The sequence below is a fragment of the Stigmatopora argus genome, chromosome 7 (assembly GCF_051989625.1).
Source record: "Stigmatopora argus isolate UIUO_Sarg chromosome 7, RoL_Sarg_1.0, whole genome shotgun sequence".
NCBI lineage: Eukaryota > Metazoa > Chordata > Actinopteri > Syngnathiformes > Syngnathidae > Stigmatopora > Stigmatopora argus.
Window position 1 is genome coordinate 6774590 of NC_135393.1, and position 26298 is coordinate 6800887.

Here is a 26298-nt window from a genome sequence, read left to right on the forward strand (position 1 = left end):
CCACGCACAAAGACACGCACACGTGCTGACAGAACCTCGTTTTGAAGCTCTACACACGTGCTCACATGTGGAGTCGAGTCAAAAAGATGTTTGACTCATGTGACAACTTCTGAGTCATCTATTTGACAGAAGCCAATGTGATACATTTATCATCGCTTCCATAATTCACATTTAATCAAGTGTGTATTTTAGCCCAACTGATTTGCTGTTCTGTACTTAGTCATTCGTGAAATTGAGCGGAGTTGGCCAAGTTCCACTTTGTCTAGTTCCAGGGATTTAAAAAATAAAATAAAAAATCATGTAGGATGTTCAAGACTAAATTGTTTGGAAATCTCAGTTCAAGAAACAGAGGGAGCGAGATCACATTATTGAACTCAGGTTATCTAGCAATCAAATCCTACAGCACCATGGAATTTCACAGACAACTACTACCAACTCATCTCAATAGGAGTGTGGTTATGATTTTTTTCTTCTTCTCCAAAGCATGTACACATGAAAACAAGTTCACCCCAAAGCCGATTGATTTCATTAAGATCAGGACTCAAGTTCGTTTGACAATAAAGTGATTCAAACATGACCTCACAAACAACCCTGAACTCAAAGCTGCAATAGACTAAGATTAGAGAAATGATGAACAATAACAAACTAAGGGATTTAAACCTTTATTGCATTTTGAGAGTCCTAAACACCCAAAGGAAAAAACATCAAAAAAAAAAAATCATAAACGTAGTGTTTCAATAATTTGCAAAACAAGGATCAGGTTCATTGACAATATTTTATTTGCTCATTAATAATCAATAAGATGACAAAACTTCAACATTTGAAAGAGTGACATGCCCAGTATTAAAAAGTATAAATATCAGAAAATCTATATTAGTTTCTGCCAAAGCTAGGCAATTGTTCTTTCTCTCTCTTTCTCAGCAGCAGCTCCACATCTGCTTCTCTTCTGGTTTCTTGTTGAAAACTTTAAAAGAACCGCTGTATGATAGGTTGCAGGCTGTGGTCGGACACTTGTGTCTCTTCAGTCTGGCACCCACAGCATTGACAATGTCCTCGACCTTATCTTGCTGGTAGGGGACCTCCCCAACACTTTGCCGTCTGCTGGAGTATTTGGCCGATGTCTCAAAAAACATCATGTTGTGAGTCTTGGCAAATTTAATCGCCTGCCCCTGGCTCACCAGACCATCAGTCTTTACCACACAACGTAGGTCATTCTTGTTCCCAACAAGGAACCTGTTGACAAAGCAGTAGAAAAAAACTAAGTCATTCAGTCAAAAGAACTACAAATTCAAATGGCCTCGAATATATTAATTAATTGTATATAAATAACTCAAATATATCATCTCGTCGTGGCTACCTGGGCACTTCCTGGCCAAGAGAGTTGCGTCTGCACTCTTCTACCCAAGTAGAGAGGCTGTTGAAGCTGGCCCAGCACGTGACGTCATAAACGAAGAGAACTGCGTGCACGTTTCGGTAAAAATGTGGCACCATTGATTTACGGAAGCGTTCTTGGCCCGCCGTGTCCCATAGTTGGAGCTGAAGCGACGGAGGAAACAAACACGGCCGATGTGAGTCATTCTGCTGTGGTTGCTACTATTAAAAGAACAAGAGGCGTGCGAATAAAAGAGGAAATTATGAGAAGGTGGAAAAACAAAAAGGAAGAAAAACGTGATGAAATACCCTTTGCCAACCAGCATGGGGACTGAAATTCTATGAGTCACCACAAAAAGGGAACAGAGAAAAGCTACAGATGTGATATGGCAAGTTTCGCCACTCCATTATGACCAACTGAATATATGTGGAGGTTCACTCATTTTAATCTGCTCAAGAAAACCTGTTAAAATTGAACTTTAAATACAGATCTTTATACGGTACATTTAACACGGAATTCTGCTCAAGTCTTTACTAAAAACATGCATGCCATTAAGTCAACAGATTTTTTTTTATCCCTCCCTTTCGATTAAAAAAAATGTAGGCCACCAAATCATCCATTTTGATCTTGCAAAGTGGCATTGCATCTGTTTCATGTTACATTTGCATTACTGCTAGAGAACAAATTACTTCCGCTTATCCGTGGTCAGGTAGCGATGGGGAAGCCCAGACTTCCAGGTGTCCAGGAAGCAACCAAATCAGATGCCCGAGCCAACTCATCTGGCTCCGCAGTGACTCTACTCCGAATCCCTCCAAACGAGAATTACAGTAATCCCTCGAACATCACGGTTTATGTAGACCAGACATGGCCACGATAATCGAAAAATCGCAAAGTAGGGTCACCCCTATTATAACTTCTTTTTCCTTCAGTCCGGAGTCCTAGTAGCAAGAATTTGTAGATCTTTTGACTGAATGACTTAGTTTTTTCTACTGCTTTGTCAAGTGTGTTAGTAGCAAGAGTGTTAGTAGCAAGAGTGGCTTCCGCTTATGAGTTTCAGCGTGGATTTTCACATTTTTATGAACTTTTATAAATTAAATTATAAATAATTAATAGCAGGAAAAAATAATCGCAAAGTAGTAAATCCGTGATAAGTGAAGATGAGATAATCTAGGGATTATTGTACATTTATGGAGATTTTCAGCATTTGTAGTTGATTTATTGATTGATAAAAAAATGAAATTGAGGCAATCGAGTGGTTAGCGCATCAGCCCCACAGTTCTAGGGTTCGATCCCAGGTTGGTCTTCACTGTGTGGAGTTTGCATGCTCTTCCCAGGCTTGCGTGGGTTTTCCCCAGGTACTCTGATTTCCTCCCACATCCCAAAAACAAGCATGCAAGGCTGGTTGAACACTCTAAATTGCCCCTAGGCAGGAGTGTGTGCATTAATGGTTATCTGTCTCCTTGTGCCTTGCGATTGGTTGGCCACCAATTCAGGGTGTCCCCCACCTGGTGCACATATTTCATCACCCTCCGCGACTCTTGTCAGGATAAGTGGTATGGAAAATGAATGAATGATTAAATTGAAGTTACACATTCAAGCACATGATGTCAACATTCTTGCTAATCTGTTTTGGTGTGTTTTAGGACATAGCAAAGAAAGAAATTCACGGAAGATAATATTAATCCCAGAAGCCCAAAACACTGACATTAAACCAGTAATTGTTGGCGATTGTTTCAGACTGACTAAATTATTATTTTTTAAATCTTGAAATAGTTTATAATATAAATTTCAACAGGTTAAAGAAAATGGTCATCATTCACTGCCAGTAATATGTATAGTGTTCAGTGTATGGCTTACCATTTGTTATATATTCTCCTACAACTGTTTGTCATATGTTTTGTGTAGAACTACTCACAAAAGGAAGAAGTGACATTACTCTGCTCTAGTAGTTAAAAGTGACCATCGAGTATTGAAACTGAGAAGTAGAACCGAGTAGATGTTGAGCTCAAGCTTCTTGTGTGGGCCATTTTAAATTAAATGTTTCTAATTTGCTGGGGCGAAATGGCATGTAGTGTTGTAGTTTGGTTTATTATAGATCGGGGAAGATAAGTAGACATTCTGCTTATCTCCATCAGTAAACATTCCCAAAAATAAATCAATAACTTGAAATTCGTGCCAGTTGTAGAACACAAGCAATAATCCTACACAGATTGTACTTCCTTCCTTTTGTACTTCAGATTGTAATCTTGTTATCAAAACATTGATGCATTTGATAATAAACAAACACTCCTTTTTTCAGGCAAGCACAAAGACATGTCTTTACAAACAATTCTAAAAAGCACGTGGCAAGAAAAGCAAAGGAATTCGGCATGGGGGCAAACTTTGTTTTCACGAGATCAGACAAAAGTGGCAAACCTACCTTGATCATTTCCCCGTCGATTTCGAGGTGTCGCTCTCGGAAGTCCACGCCGATGGTGGCTTCCACGCCGCTGGGGAAATGACCGGCGCAGAGTCGGTGTGTCAGGCACGTCTTGCCCACCGCGGAGTCTCCGATTACGAGCACTTTGAAGGTTCTGCATCCGCTCAGCAGCGACGACACGCTGCCCAACGAATTGGAAAACTCAAGGGAGGATTCCATAGTTCTCGCCCTCACCGGAGTAGTCTTGTCGGACGCCTTCTTTGCATGCTGCGCGCTCGAATGGACGCACTTGGTAGCAACACCACTCTCGGCCTCCATGTGGCGTGAATTCCGCACACCTCCAGGCAGCCAACTAATGCCAAGTAGGCCGGCTAAATTCGAAACTAGTTCCGCATGCTGGGATGGGAAAAAAAAAACGCCGTTTTTTGTTTAGGTGAAGTTTGAACAGTCCCGTTTCGCCCGAAATGATTCAAAGTGATTATTTTTTGGTAGTTAAACAATGGTCACTACATTGGACGTCTGTTCACAAGTTATCATTAGCTCATTTGATTTAATGTCTGGTGGTTTGTAAAAGAGGGGAATTGAGATTGAAAACACCTGCGAAAATGCAGTTCAATTGTGAAGGGCTGGGATGATTAGTTAAAATTGGACGTCAATTTGCAGTCACGTGAGTTTTTGTGAAACAAAACAAAAAATGCATTGATAATAATTCTAATTCAAAATTCTACACACGGAATTTCAATTTATGTCCAAAAGCACACTAATGCGTCACTTCTTCGAATTTACGTCCTGATCCCCCGCCTCCTTTTCCCTCAAATGTATTTTTTTAAATTCACATTAAAAAAATAGATATTACTGGTCTTTTTGATTCGTTTTCATTTATTATTCAAATTATGATTTTTAACCAATCTTTTAATTCATTTCATTTAAAATTATTTGGATCTATATTTTTTATTCCCCATTACAAAATACTACATTCATTTTACATACCACTTATCCTCACAAGGGTACCAGGGGGTGCTGAAGCCTATCCCAGCTAACTTCGGACACCAGGTGGGGGAGACCCGGAATTAGTGATCGATTCTTTGGAGAAAAAAACAATCCTATCTTGGGACAACTTAGTGTTCAACTAGCTAGCCTACAATGCATGTTTTAGGTATGTGGAGGAAACCAGAGTACCTGGAGAAAACCCACGTAAACTCAGGGAGAATTTGCAAGCTCCACACAGGAAGGTCCAAATTTGGGATTGAACCCTCAATCTCAGAACTGTGAGGCCGACGCACTAACCAGTCTTTCACTCGGGCTGCCTCGCAAAAGACATTTTGACGAATTTTTTACTACAATTGTATTCAAGTAGGATACACCAAATATATTATCCTGTGGGCTGCAATCAACCCACGGGCCCCAGGTTTGAGGTCCCAAGTTTCATAGTTCCTGCAAGAAAATAATAAATAACTTCAAGGACCTGGTAGTATATGTGTAAGATGCATTACTAGTGAGGTTGTTATTCTACTGGTGCTAAATTATATTCCTATTAAGATGGATAGAGGCTTTTGAGGACCTTTTAATGTCCCCAATTGAATTAAATCTTTTGTTTGATTCATATTGATTAAACTTTGATGAGAATGATTTTAGATTGTAAACATAGGTGAGTTTTGAATTAGAAGATTTTAAGATGGTGTTGTACTTTGATATTTTTGCAATGCAAAAAGTGTGCTGTACCCCAAAAACAGTTGGACATTTCTAAAATACTATAGTACCAAAAAATGCTCATATCGCTGCAATACTGCTCTCTGCTGGCTTTGATGAGTATCCAAAAGAGTGCACAAGAGTGAGTATACTTTTAGTCCAACAACACAAAGAGCTGTAACTGATAAAAAAAAACAAGTTTTCTTTTGTTTGGTTTTAATACAAAAATCCAGAGATATCTTACATTGCCATCTCAGATTCCATCTTTCACATTACAACCCAAATTAGAGGGAGAAGGGCAAGAAAGGGAATGGGTTAAACAAAAAAGGGGGCAAATTTAGGGTGCTGAAATCTTTATATTTTAATGTTTAACCCCAGATAACAGATTGGGATGACAAATTCTGACCCATCAATGAGTCTTTTGTATTTCAATGGAAGAACCTTATGCACAAATATTTAATGTAGATTAAAACAAAATGGAGACCATTCAACTCTGATGTAAAATCTTGTTGCATGACAGACAGGAGGCATCAATGATATTGCTTAGATCCATCACTTTCTCCTAAATATAGACATGTCGAGTAGTAGTAGCAGAGTGTTGAGATCCAGAGAAAACACTAAGTTGCAGTTTTCATCCTACGCTTCTAGCCGCTCTGTAGTAACAGAGCTACATTAGTAACATAATATTACAAGTTGAGTGACCTGTTCCAGGTCACGTTCCCGCTAAATCAGGCCGTGTTGTTACTCTGCCGACCACTGGTGCTCAAACGATTGTTTCTGCAGACCCAAATTCACCTGTGCTTGATGGATATCCTCAACATCTACTTGTTCGTATCGTCCATATTTACTCATTGTTCAAGCTTCCTGCTGACCTGTTGGATCAAACTCGCCGAGTGAACTGCTGCTCCCAAGTGACACTTGTGTTCCTCTTTTTTTAATTATCTTTTTAAATTAGATTTGCTTGTATAAAAAAAAAAATGGGCTTGCAAAAGCAGTAGAGTCAAACTCCAGTGGTTGTCATCTCAGAGAAACCAGTCAGGTCAGTTTCACCCAAACATTTGCCACAAACTGTTTTTCTTTCTATCTTCCTTTCAATTAATATTCAGTGTGATCGGGTGCACTGTTAAAAAAGTAAAATGGCCATTTTGTTATCTTCCTCCCCTTTATCACAAATAAACAAAACCGCACACATGCTCAAGAAACATTCACACCCATGACATACAAACACGCATACAGTCCTGATTTTCAGCATATGGGAAAGAGCCAAGCCATGCCGGGTCAGACCCAATTTAAGCTGAGCCAAAGAAGGAAACATCTATTTCGCTTCCCGTGTGTCTGGCTCTATAAAATGACTGCCAGGCGTACCACAAGGCTCTGTGCAAGGCCCAATTCCTTTTCTCATCCCCCTTTGTCTGACCATGCTCACATCTCGTTGGCTAGCTCTTCAGTTTCTGTGGAAACGTCTCCGTTTGCCATCTTGGTGTTCTCCTCATATCCAGGGGGCATGAAAGCTAATGTGTAAGGGTAAAGCTTGTGACACTCGGCGCAGTACGACTCGGCGCACTCCTTTAAATCGCCAAGGTAGCCGCTCCGAAGATTTTCCAGGACCTCTGTGCAGATCTAGGGAGAAAAAAAAGCAAAAGACAAGCATTGATGTTAAACAGTACACAGTACAGCGCATACATTGCAGAACATGATATTAATAAAAATACCTGGATCGATCTGTTGTCGAGGGACTCATTAAGCGCAGTGGCCAATTCAACTGCCTTTGACTGTGTCGAGGACTCCAAGTACACCATCATCTTAGCAGCTGTAGGGAGGGTAGAATGTTAATTTATTTCTTAGATCATTCCAGTCTTTAAATTGGATTTAGATCAGCGCTGACGGAAGGTTAACTCGGAATTCTTCTGTGTTTTGCTCTTAGGCATTGCTGGGAATTTTTAGCTTGGCATCATTTAAATGAAAAATACCAAATTGGGGCATATTTGTAATAAGAACATGACCTTAATTGGGATTCAAAAGATTTTCAATTTTCTTTTTCTCTCCCAAGGAAAAATAAACCAATTACCAGCCAATCGGTGTGGTATGGAATTGGAGTGTTTGGAGAGGAAGGCCTGATTGAAGCTTTTAGCATTGCTATCGCCAAACAGCCGGGTGACTTCTTGCTTCAAAACTGTCCGAACCACATCAGGCAGCTCTTTGCTCTCTGATACTGAAAGGGAAACGAATAAAATTAAATTAACACAGACGTGACAAGGGTATAACTAGAGTAGCGACAGAGGGACAGAAATGTGCCTATATTTTTTAACTGTAATTATTTTACCTCCTTTAAAGAAGCGCACTAGACATTGGTGTAGCCATGGGTGGTCTGGGTCGATGGCTAAAGCCCTCTTTATGGATTGGAGCATCAGCAGGTACTTTTCTGGAGATATTAGCCATAACCAAATAAACCAAAATTGATAAAACATGTTTATAGAATTGATGACAAGACTACACAATGACTACAATCCACTTTCCATCCTATTGATGTAAAAATTACAAACCTTTTCTGAAGTAGATTTCAAATGCCATTAGGTGTGTGTCAATTTTATCTTTGACAAGGTGTTTCAGCGGTATTAAAAATTTGACCGCTTCTTCCAGTGGATTTTCTACCTGAAAATATGATGTCAGGAACAACAGTCAACAGAACTGCCACCTCTTTTATCCCCGTGAAACCTTACGTTTTATACTGTTACAACAAACCTTGACCAATTTGTCAGGAATGAGCTCCTCTTTTGGCCCTCCAATCTCTTCATCGTCATCTTCTTTTTTCTTTTTCTGATTCTTCAATTGCTTCTCCTTCTCCGCATTCTTTTTCTCCTCCTCCAGCTGGGCCTTTTTCTGGGCTCGCCGCTGTTTATTCCGGAGCTTCTTCAGCTCTTTGTCCGACAGGTTAGCTGCAAAGTAAATGTGAAGGTAGAAAACTGAAGGAAATCATGTACATAATGATGCAGCATTTTTTCAGAATTTCCTCATCCTAGGACCAGGTCACATTGTTGTCTATTCTTAGTGTCTTTAGATCAACAAAATTGTGTTTAGTATTCATGAAACATAAATCTGCACATAACATTGGGGTGGAGATCTGCCCGGCTTGAGTGCACACTTCACGTCAAAAATCTGACATGATGCCTATGACAAACTTCTCATTGACAACAGACCAGGCCATAGAACGAACGAGTTTAACATCAGCTTTGTTTGGAGCGGAAGACTTACTACTTGTACATGATGTCTGAAAAAAGTTTATATTTCTAAAAAGCTTAGTGCATGGATCTTATACATTAAATTTACGGTATAAACTGTACCGTTTGTATCTTACCAGACAACATTTAAAGAAAAATGAACTATAAAACAATTTTCTGTACCAGTGTCAGCCTGCAACTCCTTGCTGTCATCAGTCAGAGGATTGTCATGGAGGCTCAGGTATATCTGAATTGCTGTGACTGCAGCCTTATAGTAAAATGGATGCATTCGAAGTACGTCCTCAAGTTTCAGCAGGTCCACGTATGAGCGCAGTGTCATCTTCCTCATGCAGTAGGTGTGGAAATCAAACTGGTCATCCGTTATTTCCACAAAATGCTGAATGAGCATAGGTGAGAGGAATAAATGTGACAATCAAGTAAGTATAACTACATATTTCCACTCTAAAACATCGTCACTGTTCGGCTAAACCTACCCTTTCAATCTCGTGGCACTTTTTGAGAGCCTCCCCATACTTGTTCATGCCCTTGTAGGCAAGTGCACACTCTGTCTGGAACCACATACACTGCATCTCATTCAGGTTCTCCACTGCTGATGCTCCCTCCTGGACAACATGCAAATGTAGGCATGAATGAATGAGAAATTCTATGTGACTAATGATTCTTGGCAAATGTTCTAATGATTGAAGGGTTTGCTCCAAAACACTTGTTCCAAAGCCCACTCTAAATGGCATGACATCGTGCTGGACCCTTTTATTTTATTATTTTTTTAATTACATGGACAGACGGTACTGAGATGCAGATAAGTTTGCAGACTAATGAGAAGCTGCTTTTAGCATGTACTTGTGAACGATGTCTCACCCGTGTGAACTTGGAACACATCTCCTCCGCCTCCTTGATCATGCCAGCCTTCAGCATGTATTTGGCACACTTGGAATTGATGAATCTGTCAGCAGTGTCCAGAGCCTGTGCTTCATCCATCCACTGAGCGGCCTCTCGGATGTTCCCAGCATGCTGCCAAGGGATAAACACGCAATACCGCAACAATATAAAAGTGACACTTAGAAATGCAGAAAGCAGATACATTACAAGACGGCGAGTTAAGGTTACCTTGTAAATCTTGGCTTTGATAAGGAAGAGTTCAATGAGGGTTGGAGTGCTCTCGATGGCTGTGTTGATGTATTCCAGAGCCAGTGTCTGTTGGCTCACCATGTCATAGTGCTGAGACAGAAAGTACTGCACCCAAAGCAAGGTGGTCGGTGGCTCCTCTTTACCATCATCTGCGACAGGACAAGAAGATTGTTAGTTTAGCTTGGCACAAGTATGCATCGGACGGCAAAAAGGAAGAGCTATGCAACTACAAAATACTATTCGGACTATTTGCAGATGTTTTAGTGACCGGAGTACGTCAAGGTGAAAGTTTCTGAGCAAGATCTCAAATTGCAACATGCTCAGGTGTTTGTTCTTACCGTTTTGGCAGAAGAGCCTGGAGCTTTTTAATGAGCTCTCAAAGCCAACCACGAGTTCTTCGATAATTGAAACCTGAAAATAAAAATAAGGAATGCATTATAAAACTTCAGGTTTTTCCAATCAAATGGATAAAATTTTTAACTTGCTAACAAATGCACAATGCTGGCTGGCACTGCCCGTCAAAGGCTAAGCCAAACCTTCACGAATAGCATCACACACAACTTTTAACTTGTATTGCATGATGTAGCAGGAAGGAGAGACGCGTTATTCAAATATTAATATTGTTCGTCGCTAAGCCAGGAATGTCACCTTTTCTTTGTCGTTGTAAAGTGATTTCAGGGTGGTGAAGACAGGTGGGCATCCTTTACTGAAGTTCATCCTCAAGTATCTGTCAAGACATTCTCGGAACTTTTCACCTACATAATAAACATACACATTGTTAGAAGAGGAGTGACTATTAGTCTGTTAGGAGAATAGTGATTATTGCTCCCACCAGAAAGAAAGTTGAGGGGCAGTCGACGAGGAACAAGGCCTTTCGGAAACTTCTCCCAGGCATCCTCATAGACCTTGAATCTCTCCTCCACGCTGCCTAAGAAAGTGGCAATAAAGAAATGATTCCCACTCAATGACAATGTATTTTTTCCTCATCATTGGCGATTCTATCACCAAAACCTAGATGTCTTACTCGGTTTTAGTGCTTTTTCTAAGCCGTGATAATAAGACCAGTTCTCCGGGTTCCGCTCCTGCATGCGATAGTAAACATCGGTAGCCTCATCCAGACGCTCCAGTTTTAACAGCAACTCCCCTAGACGAGAAATACATGTTCCAACTGAGCTCCTTGAATGAACCGATTTCATTGTTGAATCAAAATCACACACCCGCCCATCACATCCACTAAATACAGTCAGTACCTAGCCGTATAAATATTTAGCATAAAAAAATGCCCACATTCAATAGGTGAAGATGGGCAGAGGGACCGCCTATTGTGCAGTGAGTCTGATATCGAAGGCCTCAACTCACCCCGTGTTTCCTCCACCGCCAATTTGTCGCAAATCTGTTTTTCATAATTTGTCAGATGCTCCAAAGCCTCCTTGTATAGACCTGCCTCTCTCAGCACTTGGTTCTGGTAAAGCAGCAGCTCACTATACTCGTAATCCACCTTGTCAGGAGATGTCTACAGAAAACACAATTTGATTTGCAAAGAAAAGCAATGAAGATACTATGAGTGATTTCTGGAAGACTTTCATTTTGAATTTGACACTGATTTTAACAAAAGTAAGCCAAACCTGTTGTGTTTTTCGAAATTCCTCAATGATCTTTGCTGCCATCTCATAGTCTTCCAGCAGGTGATAGGCAATGGCATATCCGATCCACGAAGCTCGCTGAGCAGGACGCAACTGCAACAGCTGGTAGCGTGTCTCCTACAAATAACAATGTGGTACACAGGGTCTAAATGATGTTCATCAAGCTTTTGCTCCATTGTTGGAACCTACGCGGTAGCCTTCCAGATCCCTCATCTGGATCTGCAGTAAGGACAAATCTCGGAGAATCTGGAGGTTGTCCTTGTCCCACTTCAGCGCATTTCGGTAACACTTGATAGCCTCGTCGTACTTCTTATCAGACCGCTGTAATAAACCGTATACATGCCAGCCTGGGAGGCGCCGGGAGTTAAGGAACACAAAAATGTATGACAAAACACATTCGAATGTTGACTTGGCAACTCAGCTGTGTGAAGTTCCACTACTTTCAAGCAAGGGCTGTAGTCCTTATGAAAAGGGCAAAGAATGAACAGCTTATAGCATCTACTTTGTACAGTATTACTACGTACTAAACTCAGGAAATACCTAATCACATTGCTGGGACAAAAAAAATCCAAACCTTCCTGCGTGGCCCAGTGTCATGGTCGCCCTGACCCAAATTAAATCTGTGACCATGAGAGTACCTACTTTGAAATGAATCCCATTTTTTAACGTATATAAGGATACAGACGTGACTCTTGAGGTCATTGCGCAATCCTCTTCTCACCAGCTCGTAAGCATCTTCCTTCTTCCCCAGACAATTCAGGGTCAAGCCTTTCATAGCTAGGGTCTCTGGAAAGGGCAACAGGATGTTGAACAGTAACCACCACACACTGAACTGGAACAATTTAATGTTTACATCCTCTCACTTTAAGAACCACACTTTGGTTGCTTACCTCCATGCTCTGCAAACTTGGGGTTGCCCAGGATTTGTTTGCAGAACTTGAGTCCATTTCTGTACTGCTTGTGCTCGTAACATCGCTATTCAAGTGGTGGTGGAGGGACAAAAAGACATTGATATTAGGATCAACATATAGAAAAGCCAACACCTTGACATGGGGATGAGTATTGATAACAGGGATATTTGACAGATTGTGTCAGATGCCAGATCCTAATGAATAAAAATACACTGTACTCAATTCACCTATTTTGCTGTCCTTATATTCATTTCCTTTCTTCATTTATACATAAAAAATACCATACTCTAAGAGCGTTAGAGTAAATTAAGGTCATGTACAGAATGCCGGCTAAAACAAACAAATGTTTAATTCTCTTGTATTCACCGCAGTATTCAGAAAATATATAATTTCATTTCAAATTTCCACAAACTAACCATTGAACTGCAGATCAGCATTTTAGCTTCTGCCTACTGCTAACGTAACTACGTAGCAGGTATCCTCTTCAAATAATTTTCGAAAAAAAGGGAAAAAAAAGCAAGGTTACATTGAAATAACATGACATCACGAGAATGCAAAATAAAGTGTACAACTTAAGTCTGGTTTAACCAATGCTTCTAGATGAAATATATATTGTGATTTGGTATTTTTATGTGAGTGTTTCAAAAGCTTATCTTAACTCAGCCATTTCCCACAATAAAAGTAGTGTATTTTTTTAAATAATGTTTTACCTACCATTTTAATAATTACAACAACAAACTGAATTACTATAAGCAGTTGCATACATTTCAGAATACAGTCCAGCAATCACATGTTTTTAGCGCCCCACTTACATATTCTAAAATGGACATTTAACATGGGCCTTTTGCAGACTTGGACTTTTTCAACGCTGTGTAACGCAGTTCTTTAATAGATTGTTAAGAGAAGAGTAATAGTAAAAGCAGGAGGTGTGAACGGTCCTGTCAATTGTTTGAGAATTAAAATATTATACAAGAAATGTTTGAGGGACAGGGGGGAGAAATTAGTCAGCTTTGATGAAAGCCAACAGATTTTATGGTTGAAATGAAAGGGTTTGGACAATTTAAACTGCCATTGAGGTCCAATCCATTTGAAATGGGGGTGTGGGAGTATATCACGATGCGCATCCAACTTCTTGCGTGATAATATAATACACGTCCAGCGACCATTCATTACCATCACCACACAGTTTAATTGGAGATGAAGTCCTGCACCGCTTCTAAACTTAAAACTATTTCAAATAATCAAAACAGAGCGAGAAAACGACCAATACAATTCAACATCAAGAATATATTGGTTTTCTGTTTTGCTTCTCTTGGGGGAAAATAAAGTTTTCCTCATGACAGAAATATGTTCTGCACAGATAAGTGCAGGTGGATGGTGGTGAGCTCAACAGTCAAAGTGGAACTTGGCTAACGTGGAAACAGAGTAATGTGCGTCAAATTACTCACTTGAAATCCCACTGTGGTCGATTCCACTACATTCCCACGGACGCATTTGCTAGGACTTGACAGAACAACATTGTGTACATTCACGAACGACAGGCGAACAACAGACAGCTCCAACCATGGGCGGGGGTCGAGAGCGAGTGCATGGGTGGGAGCCTGCCAAAGTGCAGCCGGTGGGCCCGAAGGGGCGACGGAATTGCTGACACAATCATGCCGCAGATAACTCGCTCCTAACTTTCCCCCCGTGTTCTGCCCGAACCCAAGACTGGACTGCGTTAAACTCACGCGGCGACCTTTAAGCCACAAAGGCAAAGCCCCGCAGAGAGATTAAGAGCGACAAAGAGACGAATTGTTGAATTTCCCATCGCTTTGCCACTAACTAATCCGACAAAACGGGTAAACTGGTGGTCCCTGCACACCCCACGATCAACTCGAGATCCAATTCCGCGCAGTTGTACCACGAGACGCACTCTTAGCTTTCATTAGCTTGTTAGCCGCTAGTCTAGGAAGCGTTCCCACTAACTGGTGTTGGCCACGGAACCCCACCTAAACATCGCCTTCGCTTATTTGGAGCCTCGAAATCACGAAGACCGACACAACAAAGCACCAACCGGCCATTTTGATTCGGTTCTAGTGACAGTGACGTTTAGGGCCGGGATCGCAAGCCCATTCAATGATTCCATTTTGCTAGCTCACGAGCTAACATGCCCGAGTAGCACCGGTGGTTCTGGAAACTCGTCACCGCTCCGGAATGACACTGGTTCTCGCGAGTCCACTTTTAGGAGCTTAACTCACCAAAATCCTTTTAAAGAGAGCGTTCTCTTTAGGTGGTAAAGTAACTGTCGGCATTGTAGCAGCAGACGAGATCAGTTCCCCTCGACCTCAGCACATGTAACGTTAGCTAATGCTAGCGCGAGCAGGCCAGACTAATCGAGCCGTGAAACGGGCCCGGCTCGCTCCGAGGCGTCCCAAGTTCGACTGCTCTGCTTTCGTCTAGTCTTCGTTCGCCGAGTCGCCCTCTGACGTACTGACAGATACTTGACACCTTCAAAATGGCGCCTGCTACTGCTTTATACCGAATGGTGGACGACGAGAAAGCAACGATTTCCAACTCTCACCGTTTCATTTTGAAGTCAAACTGTTTTTTCGGTTGGCCGAACAGCAGTGACAAGTGTGTAACTTTGATTATTATTACCATTATTATTATTTATAATAATAATAATAATAACAATAATAATAATAATTATAATAATAATTATTATTATTAACCAGATGATCATCATCATCATCATCAATATTACATTATTATTGTTATTATTATTATTATTAATATCCCTACTATTAGTAGTGCAGCTCCAACAGTTGTGTACGCAGATGCAATAATACATGATAAAATCCTCTTGAGACATTTTTAATCTTAAATGGCATTGAAGAGAACATGCTGTTTTAATCCATGTATCATTTATATTAAAACTCAATTGCATAATTTCATTTCATAATCCCGTATTAGGGATGTCCCCGATTCAATGACTTGCTTTTATGCATAGGTATCTCATTAAAATATTAGATTTTATAGAAAGTGACAAAGAACAAAAATCATGATAAATGTGACTGATCAGCTATGGTAGGCCTATAAGCAAAGGGCTACACTAAAAGCATCACCGAAGTATACAATTTAAAAAAGACAGCATTCCTTACTAGCAAGACCAGTACCCAAACACAGCAAATTCAGCAAGATTCTGTACTGTTCTATGTTTTGGTACTGGTTTTGTTGGTGCAGAAACCACTATATGCAGGATTTCTTAGCAAGGAACCACCACGCAACATACAGCATTGCATACACTGCCTTTCTAACCTAAAGATGCAGTTCTAACCTGACGCCTTCAGGGGGCGGCATTTCAACAGAAAAAGGTGAAACCACATTGCCTCGTACAAGCTTGTTAAAGAGTGCCAGAATTTCATGATGACCCTCAGCCGTGCACTATCAATAGATTGTGTGCGCTGGGGGTCCAAAATGTATGTAGAAAAAATATATCTACATATATACCATAAAATATGTTAAATCGGTAGATCAGAGTTTAAATGTTTAGTAAGCGAAGAGACAAAAATATAGCCATCCAATTGTAATAAGGCAAGTTCAATTGAACAGGTGAGTACAGGAGTGAGAGAGGAGGGAGGTGGAGCAGGAGTGGGAGATGGAGAGGGGGAGAGAGTTGTTTTATTCATGGTGGGAGACAGCTTGGGCCTTGCTCTGCTGTTATCTGGTGGCCTGCTACTTCTACACCACCGCGATAGATGCTGCTACCACATTCATCACCTTGACATCACACCACACACGCATTTACATGCACACCCTCCCCCGGCGAGTGCATACCCCGTTCCACTTTAGTCCACCTACAGTACATTTCCTCACCTTATTAGCCTGCAAGGGAGGAGAGAAAGAGATTGATACCCTAACTCATCTCCCTTTCTTCGTGATACATCATTTGTCCTTCTGAATAGAACTCACGAGAATGCCTCTGGAGTGGGGGCTGAGCTGATGGCCTGTGTCTATAAGCATTTGCCTACAGGAGGGTGTTGCCCGCCATTAGTTTGGATTCATGAGCGTGTCGCCATGTCTGTCTGCCTTGCTGACTATCCACTGAGCTCCTGGCTGAAATTCTTTGTATTTATGACTTTTTTTTATTCATAGCACACAACTAAATTACCCCATCTGAAGCAAATTCTTCTCCAAATGACCACATGATAACTTATACACCTATTTTCTATACAGTTTGTCCTCAACAGAGGCCTTTCTCGCTTAACTTTTGGGTAAGAAATACGGGTGTAATAAACTATTTCATGATGATATATAAGGAAATTGATTCTCCAGATTTGGATAATGGGATCGCCGCCAAATTGTGCCACGATTTGTTTCGATTCAATTCAAGGGTATTTGACTTAATATGACATTTTTAAATTTAACACAATCAATTATTCTCATTATTCTCGTATTAAGTCAAATAATAATAATAATCGGCCTATGTCCAATTATTATTATTATTATTAGACTTAATATGACATTTTTAAATTCAACACAATCAATTATTCTCCCCTAAAAAACACAAATACAAAGCAATTTGAGTGTTTTTGACAATTTTGCTGCTGAAACATTCCAAACATTAGAATGAAAACCTTTATTTTTATTCAAAGAGAACAGCTAAAAAATGAATGTGTTCATCAATGTTTTGATTTATTTAGATTTGCTACAAAACAAAACAAAAAGTGGTTTATGCATGTTGAATTGGTCACCAGACACTTAGTGTACCTATAGTATACAATAATATTTGCCTTTCAGTTGTCTGTAGCTTTCAATAGCTTATGGGGGACAGAATGCAATAAACGCAATTGTCAGCAGACCCCCACAACAGCCATCTCCCTGCTGTCCTTCAAAATCCCCCTTCATCTCGTTTTTCTCTGTCCAAAATGGTGTCGCTATTGAGCATGAGTAATGTTGTTGTCACCACAGCAAGTCTCCATTTATCAATGTCAGGTGAGAAAGCGGGAGTGTACGCAGAAACCTTGTGTAAGTACACTAAAAAGAAGCCGGTTGTGAGAAAAGGCGTTTGGAAAATAAACAACGAATATATTTATTAAGTTCATAAACAGGCGAACTGGCGATTTAGTTTTAAAACTCATTGGCTGGCAGTGATAATTTAGTCATTTCTCTGTAGTATGACCAACTTAACAAAAAATGATTTTTGTTGGCTTTGCATATTTTAAAAATCTCAAGCATTAATGCCAAAATAGTGTATTTATTTTTCCGATCTGCAAAAAAATGATTAAGAAATAAAAACAAACCTGCGATTATGATCAGCGAGAACATTCTCTTTATTGTTTATGTTGGAAAAACAAGCAAAAAAGGTTTTGTAATTGTCTTTTGTTACAGTTCCAGAGTTCTGTACAGAATAAAAAGAAATAAGCACTGCTTAAGAACAGTCAACTCTCAAACTAGAAAATCAACAGAAAATTATGTTTACAATAGAAATTAGTAGTAAGACATTGTCTGAAGTGCAATGGCATAGCTCAAATGGGTTAAACAGGAAACCAACAAAATTCTAAATAAAAATATTTCTCTATTTTTCCCAACAAACAGTAATTCTTTACAGAGTAGAGACTGTATTATCTGATGTATTTAAACTTGTAAAAACATATTTACAAATAGCCATTATCTTATTTATAGATATTTATATATATATTCTCATAACCACATACTGTATGTCAGCACCAGTAAAAAAAACATAACACAAAACAATAAACATTAATAATACATTTTTTTTCTCCTTTTTTGTTAAATGTTGTCAACAGACTTGGTCCCAGAACACAATGATATTGGCAGGAAGTTGGTCTTCCGTTCAATGCCAGGCTGAAGCGTCACTTAAAAAAAAGACAAGACGACAGTGACGCAAAAGCGTTTTAGCAACGCACAGACGTCAACGTAATTTTTCAGCTGACAGTGTTGATTTAAAAAACAAAAAAACATTAGAGCCTGCCTGCCTAGCGTCCGCCTAGAAACACAAGTTTGACTGCTTTTCACACGAAAGGCTCAAATAAAGGGTTTCTTTTAATGTCCTGATAAAACTGCTACAGAATGAAAACAATTGTAAATCACCGCACAGAGATATAAAGGACTTCAACTCCTTGAACGTGAATATATTTAAACAGCCTCAAAAACAAAACAAAAAGTCAATAGCTCTTTTAGGGCGTATAGGTGTTTACTTTTGTAATTAAAGGGTTGGATAAGAACATATCAACAATCATAAAAGCAAATGTGGATGGCATAGAGTTGCTTTACAGGGAAGATTTTTTTTTTTTGGTTTGTTAATTAGTGTCATCCTCCAAATGTTCACACTGATGAGCTGACAACACATTAACAGTAAGCCACAATGACAAATGACAGCATTAAAAAAGAAAGAAAGCGCGTCATCCCTTTAAGAAGGGGAAACTTTTGGGCATGTTAAGGTGTTTCATTTTAATATCCTTAGAGTGATGGAAACATAGTCTTCTTATCTGTTAACCCCTTAAACTCTATGGCAACCTTTACAGTATGGAAGAACAAGCAATCACAGAGTCTACTGAATACATCCCAAAGGCTCAACAGTGGTTAAATCTCCTAGTAAAGCGACAGAAAGGGCGCCGACTTGCATTTCTTCACAGTAGTTTTACAGTATAACATTAGTTTTCATTTGTATCATTGCTGCGGTACAGAAGAAACCCCCACGTAATAACAAGCATATGTGTCCTAATGGAAGAGAAGGCTGTGCTGCAAGAGGAGGACACACGTTTTCAAAAGACAACCAAAATAAAATAAGGCTAGTTTAAACTGTTTTTTGTTGTATTTTTTTTTAATTGACAAAGACACAAGAAGCGTAGAAGCAAGAGGTAAAGAAGCAATTCAGAAAACAACAAGAGTCGACTTAAAGAGAAGTCACTTGCGGTGCTTGGATACATTCAGTGCCGAGAAATTATTCAGCATTCAGTCAGCCTGATGTATGCGATGTGGTTTGTTCTACACAGGCAGCGGGCTTATGTTAATTCCCTCTCAAATATCCTCCCAGGTTATTATGTATTTTCTTGGTGTTTCTGTAATCTCTATAAAACGGAGTAGTCCGAATCTTTTTCAGATAAAAAAATAATAAAAATCTAAGGATGCAAGGGCCAACTTGAAAACTTTTCACTTTCATTTGTTAAACAGCGGATCGGAATCAGGTTAAAAAAAAAAGTGATTTTTACATTTAAGTACTAACTCACTGGCGGCGAAAGACGTCCAATTAGTGACAGTGATTGAACGTTTGCTATCAACCCCCAGTCAAATTGGGTTGGACATTTATCGGCAGAAATGCTGGTAAAACATGATCATTTAATGCCGGCATTTACATGTTTCCCAATTTAATTTGTCTACAACTGTCAATGGCATTAAATGAGTTGAGGGCTATAAGCACAAAAATAAAATAGAACACTGAATGTATATATATATTTATATTTACCAAGACAAACTTGCAAAAATGTAGAGAAAATCAGAACCAACATATCTCAATTCATCAAGTTGGATTATTATAAATTGATTTAGCCACCTGATGGTGTAGTGGTTCTCCTGCCTGACTTCAGTGCGGACAAGCGTGGGATTGATACCTCCAATTGGCGGGGTAATTGTGAGTACAAATGGTTGTCATACGACTGACTGGCGACCAGTCTAGGGTGTAGTCCGCCTTTCGTCCCAAATCAGCTGAATAAGGGGTGTTGAAAATGAATGAAAATAAACTTATTTATGTAAAACAAAATACTCGGTGTCCTAGTTTCCTACTTTGGTTTCAACATGTCAGACTACACCTTAGAGTGGTCGCCAGTCAGCCGTAGGGCACACAGAGAGACAAACAACCATCCAAACTCACAATCATACCACCACCAGCGGGAATCGAGCCTGCACCTGTACGCAGCACAGTCAGGCGGATGTGCATTATGATATTTTCATCATTTTTGGTGAGTCAATAAAAACTAGATAGCAGGCCGCAGTTGGCCCGCGGGCGCTGGCTTGGACACCCCTGCTGTAAATGAATGTGAGTGAACTTGATTCAGCTGCCTGTTCTCGCTTTCGTGCCGTGTGCGCTTCCACTGTAAACGTGTGAGTATCATTTACAGCCACACACTGGAACAAGATCTTCCCCGTTCCACCAAAGAAAAAAAAGGGGGGGGGGGGTACTTGGTTGCCTAGCAAAATCAGGCGAGAGCTGAGGCTCGCTCGTGTGGCGAAAGAGATGAACATCATTTGTTCTGTTGTGATGAGCACAATTTCAAGAGCGTAAGGAGTGTTGAGAGCGAGCAATGATTCTCCGGAGGAAAGAGTAGGAATGATGGGCGGGAGGGGGATGAGAGAAAGAAATCAAATGAAAAGGGTGAGAGAGATGGAAGGAAATATCTGTGTGTTGGAGTGTGTGTGTTTGGTCGGGCATATTTTGAAGACAGGAAATGGGAGAATTGAGAGTACTTTCTCAGCTTCTCACACACTAGAAAGATCTGAAGTACTGAGCAGGGTGGCACGAACACAAATAAACTGCTGTCTTGAGGGCAACTTTTTCTTCCCCTTCATCAACCTGCTGTGTTCAATCAGCCCCTGCTGAAACTGCGGCTTAAAACGCGGGCTTGCTTCAGAACACTGGAAAATAATCATTCTTTCCGTTGCCAAGATAGAAAACAAACACATTTGTTAAAGTTGAGATGGGTTTTCATTAATATGCACATGACAAAATGATTCTTAATGATAACACACATGGAACACAAGAACCTATTTGTGAAATTGCCAAACAAATATACCATCCACCAGTTGAATTGAAGGACCCGGACTCTTTGTGGTCGTCCGCCTTTGATTCAAAAGGCGACTTCAGCTCGCAATCTCGGGCTATTTACAGTATCTCACATAAGTGAATACATTGTCTCACATTTCTGCAGATATTCACTTTTCTATTTTCGTTCATAAAGTTATTGCTGCAATAATGTCAAAACCAATGCCAGATAAACTGATACATTCGAAAGTGAAAATGCGCAAATTGAGCTCATTTACCCACAGTGCGATATATAAATGTTTTTTGTAAAAAAAATTGGTTAATGTGATTTACAATACAAAGAATACGGTAGTTATCCAATCTCATATCATTCATTAATGATTGCCGTGTGAATAGGTATCAGGTCTTGTGAAGTATATCCCCAGGAGAATGAAGTCAGGGCTGGTAAATAATGATGATGACACAAAATATTGACACTTTGGGAATTTTCACTTTCGTTGCCAGTGGTTTACACATTAATTCATGTATTTTGAGGGAACATTAAATTTGCACAATTTCATAAAAAGTTCATTGTAGAGATATTTCTTCAGTATTGTCCCAAAGAAACATTAAATATCTGCAGAAATGTTGGGTGTTTTCTCACTTTCGTGAGATCCTGTATGCCTCTGGTGTATGTGTTCCCATGGGTGAGGGTTGCTGCTGCAGTTTAAATGTTGATACAGTGCAGCGTAGCTTCGAGTGTTGAGCCCAAGCAACTGCCTTGTTGATCTAATGTAACTTCTTTGTATCGTTTTATTTGTCTGTTTTGTTATATTATCATGTGTTGCAAAGCACTTTGAATTACCTAGTGTTTAATGGAGCTATGAAAACAAATTTGCCTTGCCTTGCAAAAGTATGGCACAATTTAGGAGGGCAGCCTCCTCAGCTTCCGACTGCGGTGCAAAGTGAAGGGACAGTTCGAGTTAACCCTTGCAAACACCAACGAACATCATGTGGCAACCCCCAAGAGGCACGTAAACGTGAAACATAAATATATATATTTAAAAAAAACAAAAACCCTATGAACCTAAAAATGAAAAACTGAAAAGCCTTTTGGAAATCAAATGCCTGATGACCAAGAGAAGTTTACACAAGTCCACTTTTGCACTTCACCTGGATGACTGGGACTCTGGACAGACACTAGTTAACAACAGGCTCCTTTCATGTCTTGAAATGTGTACTACATCCAGCAAAAACCCATCCCCAGTTTTCTTGAATGCTATTGGCTGGGGAAAAACTCGTCCATCCAACCATCGCTTGAGTCCAGCTCTGCTCCAGATCCCTCCCCTAATCCAAAGGCTCCTCCATTGGAGGGCCCGCCCCCATATCCATAGGATGACATGTCCTGATTAGCTGTCCTTTGGTAGCCCTGCGTCTGACTCCCCACCCCAACAACCCCAGGTACATAAGGTCCACCCCCAACCCCTAAGCCTGACCCCCCAGGGCCTGGCCCAAATCCTCCCATTCCAGTCACCCCCGCAGCAATAACCCCCTGGTTCAATCCTTGACTCATGACAATGGGACGGGACTGGTTGGTCCTAGGCTGACCACCCATGTGAGTGCCGATCGGGCCACCCATACCAGCTGCTGGGTTGCCCACTCTTGGGTCCATACCTTGAGCCATTACCTGGCCTGGTCCCTGAAAGTGTTGTTTGGCCATGCGTGTGGGTTGCCCCGGCTGCATGCCATAGCCCTGGGCGGAGCTGAACCCCACCCTGTCAACTCCTGCTCCCGTAGTCCTTACCACACCTGCCCCCATGCCTTGTAAACTCTGACCTTGTTGCTGTGGCCAGCCTCCTCCAGCCATTGGCCCGCCCCCTCCTCCTGGTCCCAGCATACTTTGCAGTCTTTGTGCTTGGGCTTTGGCGTTACTTGGCGCTCTGAGTGGTTGCTGGGTCATGGGGTTAATTAACATCCCTTGTCCACTGTAGCCACCAGCGCCACCTCCTCCGGGGCCCCCAGGCATACCTCCCGGACCTGCGGCCGTCTGCCGCGGCTGCCCTCCAGCTGGGTTGTGCTGCTGCGGAAGCCCAAGCGAGGCCTGGACACTTTGACTCTGGTGTTGCTGTTGATGGATCATTTGGCTCATGGAGGGATTGAGCCCATAGAGGGAACCTTGGTTAGACCCTTGGGTGCTGTAGGGTAGTCCCATGTCAGCTTGGGGTCCTACAGAGCTCCCCTGGCCTTGGACAGAACTCATCTGGACCATCTGTTGTTGGTTCTGCTGTTGCTGCTGCTGTTGCAGAAGACGTGCAGCCCGAATGCTCTGAAGAGCTTGGCTCCTGGATGCGAGATCTTGAGGAGGACCTAAGAATGAAGTTTAAAAAAAGTCAGCGCTAGAGAACTAAACAACATAAGTTTAATTACATGAATCATGTAACACAAACAAACAAAACATTTGAACTAAAAACTACTGCTAAAGATGAGTGACATATCGGATGAGCTTTCAGTCGAAAACATTGGGATTGCTTATAAAAGGAAATAATTATTTACTGAGAAAATACAGTCAAGTATAAAAATAGTCATTTTTATATACAATGTACTCTAGAACAACTCTTTGTAAAGTGTTTTACAGATGGGGGATTACCTATTAAAGAGTAGGTAAATTGTTCTAGAATAAGAATTGTAGTTCTAAAAAAGCTAAATTAAATTCAAATTCTTAAATGCTGTAAAGGTTGGGGTTAGGAACACTGCTTTTGACGCTTACTAGTGGCAAAACTGTCAAGGTCTTCTAGCGTGGAAATTGCTCTAAATCCTGTAATAAACCCACTTCTGACATTATTCCACTAATCCCTCACCTCACATCTTGGCGTGCAGCAGTAACATTGCAAGAACAAAGAGGATCACACTCCATACTCTCAGGATTTGTGCAGTGAGTAAACGCATGGTACTAATAATGGTAGACATACAAAAAGTGAATATAACGATTACATTTGAAGCTAGACAAGAGACTAACTGTGATTATTTATTTTGTTGATTATTTTCAGGAACACAAAAAGTCCCTCTGGGCTTTCTTAATATATTTGGGACTTTCAGTTAGAAATTCCATAATGGCTACAAATTGAATTTCCTCCTCCCTCATTGAATAGTTTTCTCCCTATCATCCTCACACCCACTCTCTGTCACTTTCTGTTGTTCATCCCAGCCTCTCCATGTTCCAGATCATCTACCTATTCTTCTTGTTACCACCCCCCTCCATCCTCTCTCCCACTCACTCCACTCATCCATCTCTCTGACTTCACCGGAACTCTGGGGGATCCAGGACAGACACGTTGCCTTGGTAACAGGGCAGAACAGGAAAAAAATCAAGGTTTTTTTTTCTTTTAAGACACGAAAAGGGAGGCAAAATAATCTAATCTGAATGCCGAGGGGTATATTTGACAGAAACAGATGGAGAGAAGGCAGTTTGGATTCACTGTGATCTTCTCAACGTGAACACTAATGTATCCTTTTTGTTCGAGGGGATTCATTCGTTTAAAAAGTGAATAACCTATTGGGTTTACGTTAAGCCTACCATATTTTTTGGACCATAAGAGGCTCCTTTTTAAAAATTTCTCCCTGCAGCTTAAAAAAAAAATGCTGGGTATGGATTTTTTTGGGGCCAAATAGCATTATGCTTCCTGGTTAAAAGGCAAACATTTCCTTCATTAATTTTGCTTAATTGTCACTTAGGGTGCGGTCAGAGTCTCTACCTAATTAGTGCAAGTGTTTCTTTATGCAACGACATAGTTTTGGAACATAGATGGTGCCACGCTTAGCATGCATCAAACACACTCTTAGCTTTGTTGATTAACGATATACTTTATTTTATAGCAAGATTAGGCAGTTAGGCGGCCAAGAGATTAGTGCGTCAGCCTCAGGGTTCTGGGTTTGATTCCAGGTGGGTCCTTACTGTGTGGAGTTTGCATGTTCTGCCATGGTTTGTGTGGGGTTTCCCCGGGTACTCCGGTTTCCTGCCACATCCCAAAAACATGCAGAGTAGGCTGGTTGAGCACTCTACATTGCTACGAGGTATTAGTGTGAGCGAGAATGTCTGTCTGTTTCCTTGTGCCCTGCGATTGGTTGGCCACCAATTCAGGATGCCTTCTGCCTAGTACCCATAGTTAGCTGGGATGGGCTCCAGCACCCTTGCAACCCTTGTGAGAATAAGCGGTTCAGAAAATGAATGAATTAGGCAGTTCCAGCACAAAGCACCTACTCCATGGCAAGATTTTGTACAAAAAAAATCCAATACATCAACAAGGGCTGGCTCTAGAGGTGACTGTGTAGTTCCTCTCAAAAAGAGTGCTTTCAGCCAAAGCACCTTCTCTGTCCGTGCCACACCTACCTGGAACTCAATACCAATTAACATACGTGAATGTATGTCATCATTTATCTTGTACCTACACAAGGAACTAAAGATGGAAATTAGCCCTTGGCTAGAATCTTACATATTCACATATATATGTTCAGTAACATGAATATAAATATTGTTCAGTAATATGTGCTGTCCCTTATCAAATAAACCAAACCCAACTCAGTTGCAATTAATGGGATTTTTAAAAACCATGGTAAACTAGTAACCGCACATTCCTATTTCAGACAGGTTGTGATACTGGTTGCCTTATCTATGTAGGATGAGGACACTGCATATGAATGAAGACAACACAACTGGGTTCATTGATGACGTAAATTTGGTCAATAAAGAGATTTTTGATCAATTATTTTGTATAACATTTTTCTATGTAAATATCACATGTCGAAAACAACAACACCTGCTGCTTGTATATGTATTTTTTCAGAGTGAATTTTGAATGGTGCAGGATAGGTAGGTTCCACGGTGCAGAATTTATGGTAAATAAATACCTTTGTTGTGTTATGTGAAAAAAAATGTACAGTGCAAGAGTTTGCTTATGTTGATCACCTTGATACTGACTGACTTGAGGGAAGGGATTCCTCTGGCTTTGGCTCAATTGTCTGGGAAGATGCTGCTGTTGGAGCTACACACACATACACATGCAAAGACACAAGTATAATACAAAAATTACAATAAATATACATTAGCAGACCATGCCAAAACAGACATTTTGTGCAGGAAATATTAATATAGTTCAT

At 40.6% G+C, this 26298-nt stretch overlaps 3 protein-coding genes across 3 annotated transcripts in view; all 3 read right to left on the reverse strand.

The window, feature by feature from the left end:
* Window positions 1-756: 756 nt before the first annotated feature.
* LOC144077500 (ras-related protein Rab-33B-like) lies at window positions 757-4367 on the reverse strand. The gene is made up of 3 exons (XM_077605285.1): window positions 3792-4367; window positions 1358-1536; window positions 757-1233 (listed from the first exon to the last, which is right to left on the reverse strand). Exons 1-3 carry the CDS (start codon window positions 4107-4109, stop codon window positions 918-920), a joined length of 813 nt encoding a protein of 270 aa, XP_077461411.1. The 5' UTR covers window positions 4110-4367; the 3' UTR covers window positions 757-917.
* Window positions 4368-5816: 1449 nt separating this feature from the next.
* On the reverse strand, window positions 5817-14887 carry naa15b (N-alpha-acetyltransferase 15, NatA auxiliary subunit b). Its single transcript, XM_077606336.1, has 20 exons — window positions 14642-14887; window positions 12381-12465; window positions 12172-12276; window positions 11680-11837; window positions 11473-11607; window positions 11207-11360; window positions 10872-10991; window positions 10680-10775; window positions 10496-10602; window positions 10186-10258; window positions 9827-9996; window positions 9578-9730; window positions 9193-9321; window positions 8882-9095; window positions 8223-8416; window positions 8024-8132; window positions 7804-7902; window positions 7549-7692; window positions 7193-7290; window positions 5817-7100 (listed from the first exon to the last, which is right to left on the reverse strand). Exons 1-20 carry the CDS (start codon window positions 14693-14695, stop codon window positions 6903-6905), a joined length of 2595 nt encoding a protein of 864 aa, XP_077462462.1. The 5' UTR covers window positions 14696-14887; the 3' UTR covers window positions 5817-6902.
* Window positions 14888-17692: 2805 nt separating this feature from the next.
* Window positions 17693-26298, reverse strand: part of maml3 (mastermind-like transcriptional coactivator 3) — an 86629-nt gene continuing 78023 nt past the window's right edge. The window contains exons 5-6 of the mRNA XM_077606335.1: window positions 26108-26183; window positions 17693-23511 (exon numbers count right to left, since the gene is read on the reverse strand). Coding sequence (XP_077462461.1) covers window positions 22424-23511; window positions 26108-26183 — 1164 coding nt within the window. The 3' untranslated portion in view covers window positions 17693-22423. The remainder of the gene's footprint in view (window positions 23512-26107; window positions 26184-26298) is intronic.